This window comes from Clupea harengus, chromosome 13 (assembly GCF_900700415.2).
Source record: "Clupea harengus chromosome 13, Ch_v2.0.2, whole genome shotgun sequence".
NCBI classification, from domain to species: domain Eukaryota; kingdom Metazoa; phylum Chordata; class Actinopteri; order Clupeiformes; family Clupeidae; genus Clupea; species Clupea harengus.
In genome coordinates, this window is record NC_045164.1 from 10819656 (window position 1) to 10834838 (window position 15183).

Consider the following 15183-nt stretch of genomic DNA (forward strand, 5'->3'; position numbering starts at 1 on the left):
CTTGCCCATGGTGGTGAGGTTGAAGGTGTGAAGTATGATTCTTTGGACAGGTTTCTTTTATATACGTCACCAGTTGAGATCAGGTGTACCTTGTAGGCCTAATGAGGACTAATCTGTGTGCTTCTTGGGCACATAACTGGTCATTGGGAGCCAGAATTCTTGCTGTTTGCTTGGGGGTTCAAATACTTATTTTCTGCATCAAATACAAATAAAGTCATAAATGTTATAAAATGCAGTTTTCTGGATTTGTTTGTTGATATTCTATTTCTCACTGTTAAACTACACCTACCATTACAATTATAGATCACACATTTCTTTGCAAGTAGCCAAACTTGGGAAATCGGCAGGGGTTCAAATACTTATTTTCCCCACTGTATACAGCATTCTATGAGAAGAATACTCTAAAGACTGCCTGTTACATGTCACTTATATGTTTATGCATTACCTACATGTTTATATGGCTAATTAAATGAATGAGAGCCAAAATGGAAGGAGTGAATGGGTGAATGAATGAATAAAAATGGACAGAGAGTACTCGGTATGCGAGTTGGAATGGGAGTTGCCTTGTCTGAAGCCTGGCCTGATCTGATGGGAGTATCCGTGTTTTCCCCATTGCCCCCCCCCCCCCCCATTTCCACAGGGAACCCTGATGCGTCGAGCAACGCCTCACCCCGGAGAACTGCGGAGCATGAAGAAGACTGCCGAGAACCTCCGCAACGACATGAACGCCGCCAAAGGCCTGGACTCCAACAAAAATGAGGTCAATAATGCTGTCGACCACGTGACCACGTCTGTGTGACCTCGCTCTCGTTCTCTCCTCTCTCCATACCTCAGAGATGTTTACCTCCTGTGTCTCTTGCCACTTCTCCCGCGCTACACGTCACAACTTGCCCCCTCTCCTCGACCGCCAACCCCATTGCGGCACCCCAAATCTGTCCCCCCACCCACCCCCTGCTCATCCTGCCGGCCCTACCATGCCCCCCCCGCCCACACCCCCCCAACCCGCGGATCAGAACGGGGACTTCCATGGGATGGGGGGGGGGGGCAAGGGTTTAGGGTATCATCGCCACGGTCCATGTGCCTTCTCCAAATGTCCACTGCAATAACCTGCACAGGTGTGCTTCTTTTTAATATATGTGTGTGTGTGTGCCTGTGTGTGTGCGTGTGTGTGTTTTTTAAATCCAGTGCTTTTACATTTTTTGTAGAGATGGTAAATAGGTAGTTGCACTATTGAAAGTCTTACCATAAAACACATGTCAAAAATCTTAAATATATAAATATATATATTTTTAAAACACTGGGTGGACACTTGATTTTTTTTTTTTTTTTTATATATACTTATTTGGGGATACCCAGGCTTTTTTGGACCTACTGATTTGAAAATTATTGTATAGTTATTTGTGAATATTACTTTTATACTTTTGGCAGCTGTGATGGTGTAAATTTCTTAAAGTGTATAGCAAGTTTCTTGATCAAAGGCAGAATTTAACTGTGTACTCAAACGTGGGCACAATATAATTATTTTAAAGAAAAGAAAAAGTGAAAAAAAAAAATACAAACAAATCTTATTTTTTAACATCTCATTTAAAACTCTTTAAAAGTCTTTAAACAATATGACGCCTCAACACTTCTTCTCTTCTGGTCCATTGGTTATTGCATACTTCTGCTTGGATGTAAATATAGCACACTTTCTTAAGGGCTGACACAGAACACACTGTGAAATTTCCGTTACCACTTTACAGCAATTAAATTGATGAGAAGTGTGGAGGCTGTCTGACTCTTTCATTGCGCCTCTCTATTTTGCTTTAGCTCTCAGAATCATAATTGACATCAGCCTCAACATTTTTGCAAATGTTCTTTATCTTCTATGGAACCGGTACACTAAGAATAATTTTGTAATACAATAATGTACATTTTATACTTCTTACTATTGTATAGTTATGATTTAAAAAAAATGCTGTTGTCATTAATATAAAATGCACTTTTGCAAGGGTTTCTTACACTATAAAACTGCTTATTCTCATGGTACACTACAGGCTTAAATTTGACTTGGTATTTTTAACTGTATGCAGGAGTGAATTATGGACATTGTTCTTTTTTTATTGATTTAACTTTTTAATGATTTTTTTTTTTTCCAATGATCAAGCTGCACAAAACCAATCTCAAACAGGCACAACCTTTGTGCTTAAAAACTTGGACTTTTAACCACTGATACAATAAAATGGATTTGTACAACCTCAAATTATGATTTTGTTTTTTTCACTAGGAATTAATACTTACATTGCTTCAAGCCAAGGTCTTTTCTTAGGTCAATGAGGGGGAATTTTTTTTAATCTAAATTATATTGTTCCCAGGTAACATTGGTATGACGTACTCATCTATATCCAATGCATTAGAGATAATCAAAACATCATCTCCCGAAACTTGCTTCACCATTGACTCCACCCGGCATAACACGCTGAGAAATCCACCCCATCCCCTCATCAATCCTGTCCTAATCTCTGCCAGGACAAGGCCAGGGGAGATCGGAATGAATAGTATTCCGCTGGCATTAGTTGGTTATCTCCGATGGTTCTGATGAGGTGGAAAGACATCGGACGACTTCCCAGAAGCGGCATCCGTTCGATCCGTGCATCGCAGCTTTAGTGTGTCGTGACCTTGCATGCTTCAGACCTTTTCTGTTCACCTCTGTGTTGTCTTGTGTGTTAACTGGTCATTGTCAAATGTGATGCATAATGTTATGTGCAGAAGGGTGTGTGTTTGGGTGGGGGGGTTGTTGTTTCATGATGGTGCATAATCTATGAGTGTTATTTCCACACATTTGCTGTCTTCTCCACCGTAGAATGGGGGGATGTGACCACTGCCAGCATGCTGTTGATTATTAATGTTAAGCGTGGATGTGTTTACATTTATGAAGTGCACCTGATTCTCTGGAAAGTGATTGCAAATGTCCCTTTGGGATTGAATTTATACTTTGGATTTTTGCTGCCACCCAGTATGCATGCAGACCTTAAGGTGTCTGCTCTAGGCTGACTTGTTAAATGTGTTCTTTGAAAAAGCTCCATTGAACACAGCTGACAGAGAATATGTTGGCAAGATCATTTTTATGCACTTTAACTCCCTAAATACATTCTTGGCTTTTTATTGATTTTTCTCAAATGTTGGTGGTCTGGGGCCCTAATTTCATAGTGCACGGGCTACGTGCAGTAGGAACTGCGCAGTGAGAATAGCTGGGGAAACCTATATTTGCTCATTTCATTGGCACAGGGCAGGCGCTATCAAGCATAAATAGGTAAAGTAATTAATGGGTGTGGCAAGCAAGTCATTTTTTATCATCCAATCACAATAATTCAAACATACCATATTAGCCTTCGCACAGTTATTATTGTTCTACAATGGAGCAAACTAATATCCGGTCGCGAACAGAGCGGTTCACACCAGGGGAGACGGAGCTTTTTATGTGGGTCCATGCTTGACATGAAATCATGTTTGGGACCAAAGGAAATGATTTGGGGCCCAAGCAGAAAAGGCCCCCATTATGTTTCAACTTTTCTTATTCATATTTATTTTCATCGTCCCTCTTCTGCATTTGGACTCTGTCTGCCCTTAGATCCATGAGGTCAAAAGTTTTGCAATTTGACAAACTGACCGGGGTCAATAGTCCCATGATCCTTTCGCCAAGTTTCATGTCAGTGCTTTGAGTGCTCCAGCACCACCAACGGGTCGAGGTTGGAGGTGCATTTACACATGTATCTTTTAAACTCTATGCCCGATTTTCACTAATGAGGTACCATTGGATTCCTTGGATCAAGCAGAGTTCATCGCTTCCTATGACTGTGATGTCCGCCATATTGGATCTTCCGCCATATTGGATTTTTTACAAATTTTGTCCAATCTTCACCACAATTGGCACAAATGTTCTTCAGACCAGTCCTCACAAAGGTATCTCAATGTTTTTTTGATTTTTAAAAGCACTTGCCATCACAGCCAATCGAAATCAGTGGGGAAGCTGCTAAACAGGAAGTGAGGTCATATTATAGAACTGCTTAAAACCAAACATGGACTTGTGACCCAATTTTGAGCTCAAAACATTTTGTGTGATTTTACCATTACAGGGCACTGCAATAAGCTATTTACATCAATAAGCAGTTTTGGCTAAAAACTGTTTATGTGTTTGCCTTAGGAAACGGTTCTTATGTCTGTTAATGCTGTGGGAGGGCCCAAGGCTGAGGCATGGCAACTTGTCATGTCAATCTAATTGATGCACTGGCCATATTAGATTTTATAGAAAGGTTTAAAAATTCTTCACAGACCACAATTTTCCAAGTTTCATGAAATTTGCTACAGATTATCCTAACAAGTCTCTCAAAAGTTATCACATGGATTTTAGGAAATTTTGGATTTTCAAAACTGTCTGTTACAGCCTATCGAATTTGGTGGCAAATACCCTGCTGAGCTGCTTGGCCCCATCAACGCTGCAGCTATATTTTATTGAATGTATTAAATGTGTTATTTTATTTATTTATTTTCTAATAGAAATACTCAATTCTTCGAAATATGGCAAGGAAACGACTGTTCTGTTAATTGGTCCCTCTCTTGATGTACGGTCTGCCCAGTTGTCATCTCCTGCTGCTGATACATGCAGTTCGGCCTCCCTTTGCAGTGCTTCAGCTAATATGCCCATGCCAATATTGTGTAAACTGTAAACCCCAACATTTCACGAAGAAGGCACTGACTTCCTGAGGGCTGTATTGTAATGTGCCATCTGACTTGTCCAAGCATCTGAAACGTATTTTTTTTACTGGCCAAACGTTCGCTCAGTCGCAGAATGAAACCCTATGCGATTCATGTGTATGCCCATGGACCGGGGGCGCACGCAACGAAATGTGCGCACAGTCTAGTACACCCAAAACCCCCGGGAACCCATGAGCGTGCAACAACGTACTCATTGTTACGTGCTGGGCATCAGGTGATGGAAAAAGAATAAACTGCAGAGCTCTGCGAACAAGTGAGAAGGTGACTGCGTGTGTCACTGAGCCTAAAGCCGACTGGGACACCCCGGCCGTGGAAACCATGGTATGCTGGAAGTGGCGTGAAAGGCCAGCGCTGCTGTTACTGTCAAAGCAACGGTAAGAGGATTCCCATATCTGTAATGATGTAATGAACAACCTCTCGGGGTAAGTGGAAATAACTCAGGCAGTCCTGCGCCTTGCTAAAATGCTTCCCATGACCTGTGAACATGGACATTCAGGTAATTAAAACCCCACATGCAGGGGCGGCCCTAGCACATTTGGCGCTCTAGGCGAGCTTCACTCCTGGCGCCCTGGCGCCCCCCCCCCCCCTCCAAATAAAAAAATATTTGTTTCCCCCACGAAAACGGAATTGCAACTTTCAAACACTATTTTGCCCTGTAAGACTGCATTTCTTTCACAAAAACACAACAACGATCGCGACGATGAACAAACATTAATTCAAGAACAAATCACTAAGAAAATGTCACGCCTGTGCTGGACTACGCTCCGGCCACGCCCCCTGTTGGACTGTTTATGGACACACACACACACCTCCACGTCATCTTCCCAATCGCCTGCAAATAATGTTTTCTTAGTCTTCTAAAAGTGAATCTAAAATGATATAACAAAAGTATGTATTATCATCATTTGTTAAATGTAGCTATTATGTAGTTATTAAGCATTTCGGTGTATTTGGACAGCCTGACATTTTTTTATTCAAAGATGCATAGCTCTTGATTAGTTGAATCATGTCTAATTAAACTGGCTAGCTCGCTCCACCAAAACTAAAGCTGTCCAAATTTGATTACTCAAATTTTTATGACGCAAAATGACGCAAATTGCGGTACAGCTGAACTTGAACTGATGTTTCGACTGAATGGCAATAACAAGGAACGTCACAAGTCACTGGCTAGCTAGCGTTAGCTAACTAGCAAGATTACATACAAACCATTCGCTAAAGTTGACAATACAACACTTGGATTTTTACCAGTATTCCTCACTTATTGACAAGTTGCCGTGTTTGGCTTCCTTAATGGGTGTGCTATGCAACGAGTAAGATATGTGTAGTGTTGTTGCACTGGCTATTGGCTTTATATGTGCGCCCCTATTTTAATCATGTCTTTTTTTGTATAATGTAGAATAAATGGACATATCATTTTTGATATACCCGCTTCTGTAAAATCCTTAAAGAACTATGTGACAGGGAGTAGGAAAACTTTCAATGATAAGGTACATCTTTTCTTCTTAACTCCATTAACTCCACTCGTCCACAATTCACGCATTCGTGAACGTTTTCTTATCTGGAATTCATTCTAGGCTAGAACAGGATTTAAGGATTTACCTTTCTCCTTGGCATGTTTCTTTTCTTCTTCCTTTCTTTTCTTCCTAAATTGCGCCCAGGATGGCTTTTGCCTCTTCATTATTTTGTTCTTCAAAGTTTCTTGAACACTCTAACCAAACGCCTCACTGTGCTAGCATGTTCTGACAACACCAAGGACGTACATACCCCTTCCGTTTTCGATTTTTGGCTCATTTTACCCTAATGTTAGAATTTTTTTTTATGTCAAAATATTGGTTGTAGATATAGAAGGGGCGCAAAAAAAACTCTGTCCAGCAAAAAAAAACACAATTCTTGTTTTTTTTTTGCTGGGCGCAGTTTTTTGCGCCCCCCTCTGAGTGGCGCCCTAGGCGACCGCCTATACCGCCTGTAGGAAAAACCGCCCCTGCCCACATGGAAAAATATTATAAAGTTAACGACAGCATTTTTGGCTTGAACTGCGATTTGGTCGTCTGTACTGTCTGGAAGTTTCACCGAAAGGGGGTTGCTTTAAAAGGGACTCATTTATATATGGAAGACGTTTTTGCACAAACACACCCATGTTTGCACTTGTGATTTGAAAAAATGATTTTGCCAAGTTAATAAATGAGCTTTAGGCCATGTGCAGCGGACTTCGAGTGTTGCCAGCCACGTTGCCCATCAATGAAATTAGGGCCACCGGTCTTCTTCAGTCATATTTTTTGCCAGGACAGAGAAATACAAAATGACAAAGAGATATTTGTGATTTATAAGTAGCACCTCTTGGGGGTGGCACTGGCTTTATGAACAGTGTCCTCAAAAGGCTTTCTCTGAAAGGTCTTCTCCCCTTTGGATTGTTCTAGAATATTTGAATTCCAGTCTCTGAACTGGCTAGAATGTGTACTGTCTTCAAATTTCTTCTGAATGTCTTTCAAGTTTCTGAATCATGAATAAGAAATTGCGGGAGCATTGCTGGTCAGAACAGAAACAGCTTTGGAAGCAGGGCTCTCAAGTGTCACGCATTGAGCGTGACAGTCACTCATTTCGGTCTTTAATCACGCACTCCCGCCACACATCGTATTTCTCACGCTGAAAAAAAACTCTAGGCTATTTAATGTGCCGCAGCGCGCAAACATGACCTGGCCGCGCTGCCCTGACCATAGAGGAATCAAGCACGTCTCCCCGAATCCCCTGGAGTTCTGCAGTGAGGTGCCAATTATCAGCCAATCAAAAAAAAAAAAAATAGCCAATCAGAAAAAAAAAGTGTCTTTTGTATCTGTTGTATCGGGGTAAGATTTAATCCAGCAACCAATGAAAATAAAGCATCCTGGAATTGCGCGCGACTGATCTTCCGAAAGTTTCGTTAACCTGAGGAAACCACTGGAGCTCCGAGCATCAGTCTTCTACAAAGAGCAAGTCGTCTCCTGTTTTAATGTTACAACAAATTCACAATGGTTTGACACAAGCAATGACAACTTGACTGCAGTTAGAGAATATTTCCCAGATAATTAGCATCAGTTTTTAATGAGTGTTTGTAGCCACCACAGTTTGCCTTTTCACTATAGCTTTGACTCCGAACTTCGTTAATAGGCTATAATAAATTCGAGTAGGCCTATTAAAAATATATATAGCCTATAATTCGAACGAATATTAGGCAGCCCTTAATATTCAATGATGTTATGGGCATTATTTTTTGTAAATGTGTTTGCTTGAACATTCTATTCAGATTCCGAGGCTTCTTCACGTGAAGTTGTGAAATCGCGAGCTCATTAGGCATACTAGCATGTTATAAATATCCTGGCCATGGATGCATTAATCATTGCATCTGTCTTTCAAAGATGTCAGGTAAAAAACAAATAAGCATCCTGTCCTTCGCCCAAAGAGGAAAGCCCCCTAAAAAGGCCAGACTAGGCCCAGAGAACGTAAACACATTAGAGGAGGAGATGGTGGAAGAGGAAGAGACAGTACAGGTGGAAGAAGAAGAAACAGTACAGGTGGAAGAGGAAGAGACAGTACAGGTGGAGGAGGAAGAGACAGTACAGGTGGAGGAGGAGATGGTGCAGGTGGAAGAGGAGGAGACAGTGGAAGACATGGTGGAAGAAACAGTGGAGATGGCTAGAACAAAAGGGAGAATAGTCCCAGGAGCAGCCACCTACAAGACCTCTTTAATAGTGAATGGACCTCTAAATGGCCATTTATTACTGTAGGAAGCACCAGCTCATATTACTGGTGCTCTATCTGCCGCCAAGAGAACTCCTGTGCCCATCCAGGTGTGCGGGATGTGACAAGGCACATAGGCAGTAAGGGGCATCAGGCCAAACAGCAGGCACTGAAGTCAACCAGCGCAGTCAAAAACTTTGACTTGCCAGTGACTGCAGAGATGAGTGTGCAAGAGGTCAAGGTACATTTAAATGCATAAGGTTGACTACAATGTTCACGAATACAATTTTTCCTAATTAATACATCCAATTCTATGACTATGGCATATATAATGGGAACCAACACCGAAAATGATCAGAGTCCAAAAAGGCAACAAACACCTACAACAAACAAAGTCATAATTCTCTCTCTCTCTCCCAAATTGAATAAATACTTAGTAATTGGTTGAATTGTCAGTGCCATGTGTCAAATCTTTTCTGCAAGTCTGATCAATTATTAACAACAATAAAACACTAATAATAATATGGGGGGAGGGGGGGGCAGGACTGGTCTGTGGGCATACGGCAGGGGAGGGGCGGGCGGAATGGGGGCGTGGCCGGGAGGGGGGGGGGGATATGTCACTCTTGCCTCACTTCAAAACTTGAGAGCCCTGGGAATGTCATTGACGTCTTTTGTCACCTTTAGCTTTTATGTCATTGCAGAGAGCCTTAATCCTCTAAAGCAGATTTAGAATGAGCTCAGGGGCATATTCAGGAGAATATATGTATTTGTGAAGTGTCCTTTTAAGTTCTGTTATGAAACCTATTTGGCTGTGGTATCCTGAGAAGGTGAGTCAAATGTTAACATACTTAACTATGATTGTATGCTTGCCAGAGGGCCGTGGGTAGGCAACAGCCGACTGGATAAGTAAATGTGATCACTTGTCAAGGAGTAGCACGGCGGTTCTGGTAGTTGCTTTTGTAAATTAAGTTATATATCCCTGCCTCTTGGTTGCTTGTTGGAATTGTATTCAAATTTTATTTTCAACTTATATTGAATTTAGTTATTGGAATATGAAGTGCATCATAATATTGTGTGCCCATCACCGATTCTGTCACCATTTTGTGAAAGGTTAAGAATTTGGGTAGCTTATCACTATACAAATAAATCAATTGTCTCACACTTGCCTGTTGAAGGGGGGCTACCTTTTCACATATCCATAGTCTTCTGTTGTTACACACACACACGTAATAATGTATATTGTAGTGTGACTCAGTACCTGACATATGAAGGAATGACACTTTCAGTGTACAGAGCTTTGGCTTTGCAGTGCCTTTGTAGTGTTTAAAACATTACAAGACATTTAAAGACATTTTAGCTAATAAAGACCAGGTTAAGTCTCACTATTGTTTGGAGATTTTATATGTGAAATATGTAGAGTGTCAGGATATCAAATCAGACATTAGTATCATAGTTTAAGAATGCCATTATATTGACTTAACTGCATCCTGGAAATGATCATTTTCAGAAGGGCACCATCATAATGACATTTAACCTTTGCACTTTGTTTAGAGGTTTATGGTTAATTTGTTTTCAATGGGAACACATCATTCTTTTGCAGTCCTTTGAGTTTTACTGTGGAAGCACAGTTTGTTATCTGGTATTTAATAGGATCTTTAGACTCTGATAAACAGGCTGCTGGTTTCCAATTATCTCTCCTCTATCAACCCTTTTGCAGCTGAAAAGCTCACTTAACATTTAATAGCCTATAACCTTTTACTGTGCTGATGTGACTGACAGGTCTACCTTTACCTTTGCAGCCTGACTTTACCAGTGTAGCTTACATCCGTCCAGTTTCATTCGATTTTTCATGGCCTCATGACAGAAGAGGGAGGCGAACTGCAGCTACTAATCTAGTCTCCAGTTTCCTCCTGTCTGAAATGGACCTGGACTGGTACCGGCCCAGATAAGGATCTGATCTGGAACAGAGCCGGCGCCAGAAGCCAGCTGCGAAAGGGAGCACCAGGAGACTCGCAGGGTTAGCAGAGTTGTAATTTCTCACCTAAACGCAACCCGGTGTGATATGTGTTCTGCCTCACAGGGAACTAGAGCCGCTAAGCCCGCTGTGAACAGTGGTGGCGGGAATGGCAGGAGCAGCGGCAGCGGCGTTGCCAGCCAGACCTGGACACTTCCCAGCCTGCGCTGGGTGTCAGGCAAGGAGCCCCCGCAGGGTGGCCTCAACCTCAACCACGTCCCTGCCAGCGACGGAGTCAGGGCCCGCAACTCCAACCCTGAGAAAGAAGCAGAGGAGTTACCGTCAGGCACAGACGAAGTAAGGTCGCTCTCAGTAGAGGATATGGACAGTGACAGTTTTGTCACACATACTGATGTACACGCTGATGCAATGTCAATGTCAACACAATGTCAGTCAGTTCTCTTCTTATATGATTATAATGAGGTAGCCAGAGCTGGGTAGTCCACCACTAGCATACAAAACACAAGTTTTGTACAAAAGTCACACTCCCCTGGGAAATTTGTGGAACCATGACAGACCTCCTCTTTCCTCTCTCCCTCTCTCTAGAATATCACTGCTCACTTCTCTGAGGCCAAGCCGCCTGGCCGGGGCCTCAGACATCACCGGTGCGACCTCCGTCAGGACAGCCGGAAGCTCCCGAGGTGCCGGGCCATGAAGTCGGCCCTCTGTCACCACAGAGATGCGCCCGCGGAGCCGTCTGAACCCGTGCCTGAGAAGGCTCCCGTGCTCAACAAATCATTCATCTCCCAAGTGCCATTAAGAGTGAGGAGCCTGCTTGGTCTTTTTCACTGCTTTTAGTCACAGGAAATGTATTGAAGACAGGGCTAGATTGCTAGCTCACAGGCCCCCCAGCTCCTGAAAGGACCTTAGGGACCTCTAGTTATTGGGAGCAGAGGGTTGGGGGGGGGGGGGGGGTACTGATGTTACTTCAGGGGAGTGTTCCAATTTGTGACAACAGCCTTTCAATTAAAAGATGTAACTCTTGAATACTTTAAACATAACTTCAGAGATAACTTCAAGTCACCCTGCCTGCCCTCCATAGCCAAACATTGAGCTCATGGCTCAGGGCCTGATAGGCCTGTGCAAGGATTAATTAGAACCTAATTAAATATGAAATAGAACCTAAAAGGGTATCTACAAAAAGGTGAAAGGTGAAAGAACTTCATCAGGTTCCATTTTGTCATAATATAGGGCTTCAGAGCTGAGAGTGATTTGGCTCACTAAGCATTCACCGAAACTCCCTCACAGTTGGATACTGAGCGGATCCATTAGGGGATCCGCCAGAAAGACAAACTTTTGTTTTTTCCTGAGAGTATCAAATGTCTGCTAGTTTGTTAGAAGGGGGTCGCAGAGGTTCATGTTGTCTCTTGTCTGAACACACATTGTTTGTACCACTTTGGCACGTCTCACGGTTTTGCGAGCAGGTCCCCAGGCAATCATCCTGTGTTTCCCCCCTCAGCTACAGATTAAAGTGAACGGGCAGCGCGGGAGCCTGGGCATCAGCATCGCCGGAGGAAAGGGCTCCCTACCGTACAAGGAGCATGACGAGGTCAGCCTTATCGCCTCGCCGCTCCTCTCGCACGGCGTGCAGAGTTCTGCTCTGTCCAAAACATGGGGCCTGTCCAACTCATTACACCTACATTAGCATCTGGCTGGCGCCACACTGATATAACACCGCATGCGGTCCAATTCAGGAGATGACAGCTAGCCAAACGAATTAGCTGGTGGACAGACCGTCCCTGAATTTCAATCTCCTGCTCTGCTAAAAAAAAGGGGGCTTGGGGGGAAATGAACCATTCAAACATCTTACCTCTCTTGAGTCTTCTTTTTTTTAAGTTTGTTTGTTTATTTGCCTGTTTGTTTGCTTATCCGCTTGTTTGCTTTCAGGGCATCTTCATCTCAAGAGTGTCTAAAGGCGGTCCTGCAGAGAGGGCAGGGGTCCATGTTGGAGACCGAGTGCTGGAGGTGGGTTGACACAGTTCTGAGATGCCACTAACAGCATTAGGCACGGGAGCAGTCACTCACACCAAGATACTGATTGCCATGCTTGTATGCAAAATGTTCACACTGCAGTCTAGGTACTTGGATGCAATTAACTAGAAAAGACAAAGGCACCTCTCAGAAAGTCAAAACCTGTGTTTTGTGTTAAAGTAACAGTATGTAGCAATTGTAGGATAGGATTAGCAATTTTCTAATAGGATTATCTTAATAGGATTAGTAATTTTACCTTAAAATAACAGCTTAAAAAAATTGAGGCGCTACAATGACGTTTAATATGGAGAATGGCCTCTGTGCCATTGCCATACCAGGGTTCGTAGGCATATTACTGCGCTATGTAGGTTTCGGGAAGCCGCCCGGGTAGGCTACTACTCTCTGCCGGACTAGTAAGTAACTTATTTGCCGTATTGCTTTGTCTTGTGGTGCACTTGCTTGATGTTTGACTGTGTTAGGAAAGTTGTTGACTCACTAGTTTGTCATAGTGTCAAAGTAATCAAATTTCAACAGGTTTCGCTAGGTTTAGCCGCTAGCATCTCGTTAGCGATTAGCAATTCCTCCGTGCTGCTTTAATGTGTTTGAATGGAAAACTAATTTGAAAACATTTCAGTTAGTATGGCAATGTTTTCCTGCGCAGAAATGAATGCCTGCAATGTGCTGTCTTGTTAGTTTCCTTCTGGCCAGTGGAGGGCATTGTGAGACAAATCCATAATCCACCTTTGGCTCTCCTAACAGCCATCATCTGACAACCCACTGTTTACAGACAAATACAAGTCAACTGTGTTCAATTTCTGTGCGTGCCTGCACATTAAAAAAATCACTTTATCTAAAGTAAATCAATCATGTACACTTGACATCAAAATCTAGCACCCCTGCTTTCCCTCTCACTGTTGATCAGTGACTCAGTGGGGTCATATCCTAATATGGAAGCCAGTAGTTCAGTGAACTGGTCTTCCCCTCATATTTACACTCACACTCACCAGTTGGGTTTAAGTGGCTCCCAGCATCGCTGTGAGATAATCATTTGGCCCATGTGCTGGCAGGTCAACGGCCTGGACATGCAGGTGGTCACCCACCACGAGGCGGTCAGTGCCCTGAGGAATGCTGGGAGCTGCATCAAGATGAAGGTCCTGAGGTCGCGAGCCCTGCCGCCCGAGCTGTGTGCCCTGGCGGAGGACCCCGTCATTAGGGAGACGGGGCTGGTGATCGGCAAACAGCATGACCCTGGGAACAGCAGCAGCGGAGGAGGAGGAGGAGGTGGTGGTAGAGGTGGAGGGAGCAGCCGGCCCCAGCCCAAGCAGCCCAAAGTGGAGCCGGCGGCCTTGGACTACAGCCTGAGCAAGAGGATAGAGGCCGTTGTGATGTGCAATGGAAATGGAGTGGTGAGTATCTGCCTCCAAGCCTTCCTGATAGCCTATATGTGTATGTGTGTGTGTGTGTTTGTGTGTACGTTTGTGTAAGTGGCTGTGTGTGTGTATGTACATGTGAGTGTCTGTCTGGCTTTCTGTGTCTGTCTGTCTGTGTGTGTTTGTGAGGTTCCACATTTATTCACTCACTGACTCATTCAAGTCTTTTTTTCCATTGAAGATATTACATTCAGCAAGTTCCAGCACGTTGGAATGGGCTGAATTAATTATCTTGGTGAACAACTGTCTGCTTTCAGAACTGGTCCACCGCTGAACCGGGCCAAGGCCGATCCATGAAGGACACCGGTGCCTCGTTCAAAAACAATGCCCTGCAGGTCATGGAAAACACCATTACGGTAAGTGCTGGCGACCATTAGCATATCTCCAATGATGCGTCTGAGGCGCGATCTTTCTCTTATGATTCTGCCAACCACAATTCCAGCCTGACAAGTCAGGGTTTCAAGGCTTCTCGTCATAAAGCTCCAATTGCACCCTTTGATTCATGTTTTATTTGGTTGTTGTTGTTGTTCTGTAGTGTTTATTTGGAACCCTCTACGGTCTTTCTCCAGAAAAATAAAATAAAAACGTGAAAAACAGGGTTATTGCCTTGCTGTCCAATTCAAGCTGTCTGTTGTGTAGGTATACATTACAGCCCACTTGGGTGGCAGTCTTAAATTATCCCAGAGCAATTTCGTACCACTGTGCATCTCCTTTTTCCACCCAGTGATTGGCTGACAGTCCGTGACAATAAATCTCCTAATCTCTCTTCCTCTCCCTCCCTCTCCCCCATCTCTCAATCCCTCTCTCTCTCTCTCTCTCTCCACCACCACCCACATTGGCTGTGAATCCCCTGACCCCTGCCAGATACCCCGGATCATCCTCACGCATCCGTCTACCTCGGATGAGGACATTGAGCCCCTCACCCCGAGCGCTGATGAGGGGGATTTGGACGACTTGGATGACCCGGACTCTCACCTGTACTCGGAGTGTTTGAGCAGCGCCTTCCATCCCCCCTGAGGTGCCCGTGAGCACGCACATGTCCAGGGGAGGGAGGCCACGGCGGCGGGGTGCGCCTCTTCTTTTCCAAAGGTCTTCTGGGAAGGGATTTATTGCTGCGTCTGTCAGTCTTCTGGGGGGGGGGGGGGCGTGTGTCCTACCAGCTACTCTCTTTCTGTTTTTCTACTCTCTTGTTTGTTGCTTATGGAGGTGTGCGTGTGTTTGCGCGTGTGCGTGTGTGCGCGTGTGCGTGTGTGTGTGTGTGTGTGTGTGAGTGTTGTTGTTTGTTGATGTCATTAGAAG

The 15183-nt window shown here is 43.8% G+C and overlaps 2 protein-coding genes across 2 annotated transcripts in view; both read left to right on the plus strand.

Moving 5' to 3' along the window:
• Window positions 1-2242, plus strand: part of lrrc1 (leucine rich repeat containing 1) — a 29780-nt gene extending 27538 nt beyond the window's left edge. Inside the window, exon 14 of the mRNA XM_012840432.3 lies at window positions 641-2242. Coding sequence (XP_012695886.2) covers window positions 641-799 — 159 coding nt within the window. The 3' untranslated portion in view covers window positions 800-2242. The remainder of the gene's footprint in view (window positions 1-640) is intronic.
• Window positions 2243-9063: 6821 nt separating this feature from the next.
• LOC116223208 (protein scribble homolog) lies at window positions 9064-15012 on the plus strand. The gene is made up of 8 exons (XM_031579165.2): window positions 9064-9296; window positions 10550-10780; window positions 11030-11245; window positions 11943-12032; window positions 12371-12448; window positions 13522-13860; window positions 14142-14240; window positions 14749-15012. The coding sequence occupies exons 1-8, from the start codon at window positions 9264-9266 to the stop codon at window positions 14899-14901; spliced, it is 1239 nt and encodes a 412-aa protein (XP_031435025.1). The 5' UTR covers window positions 9064-9263; the 3' UTR covers window positions 14902-15012.
• The last annotated feature ends 171 nt before the right edge of the window (window positions 15013-15183 follow it).

Bases quoted from the DNA above. Each gene is read 5' to 3' on its own strand.
- LOC116223208 (XM_031579165.2), top strand. From the start codon at position 9,264: ATGAAACCTATTTGGCTGTGGTATCCTGAGAAG. The intron at 10,781-11,029 runs GTAAGGTCGCTC...CCCTCTCTCTAG, and splicing joins TACCGTCAGGCACAGACGAA to AATATCACTGCTCACTTCTC. The intron at 11,246-11,942 runs GTGAGGAGCCTG...TTCCCCCCTCAG, and splicing joins TCTCCCAAGTGCCATTAAGA to CTACAGATTAAAGTGAACGG.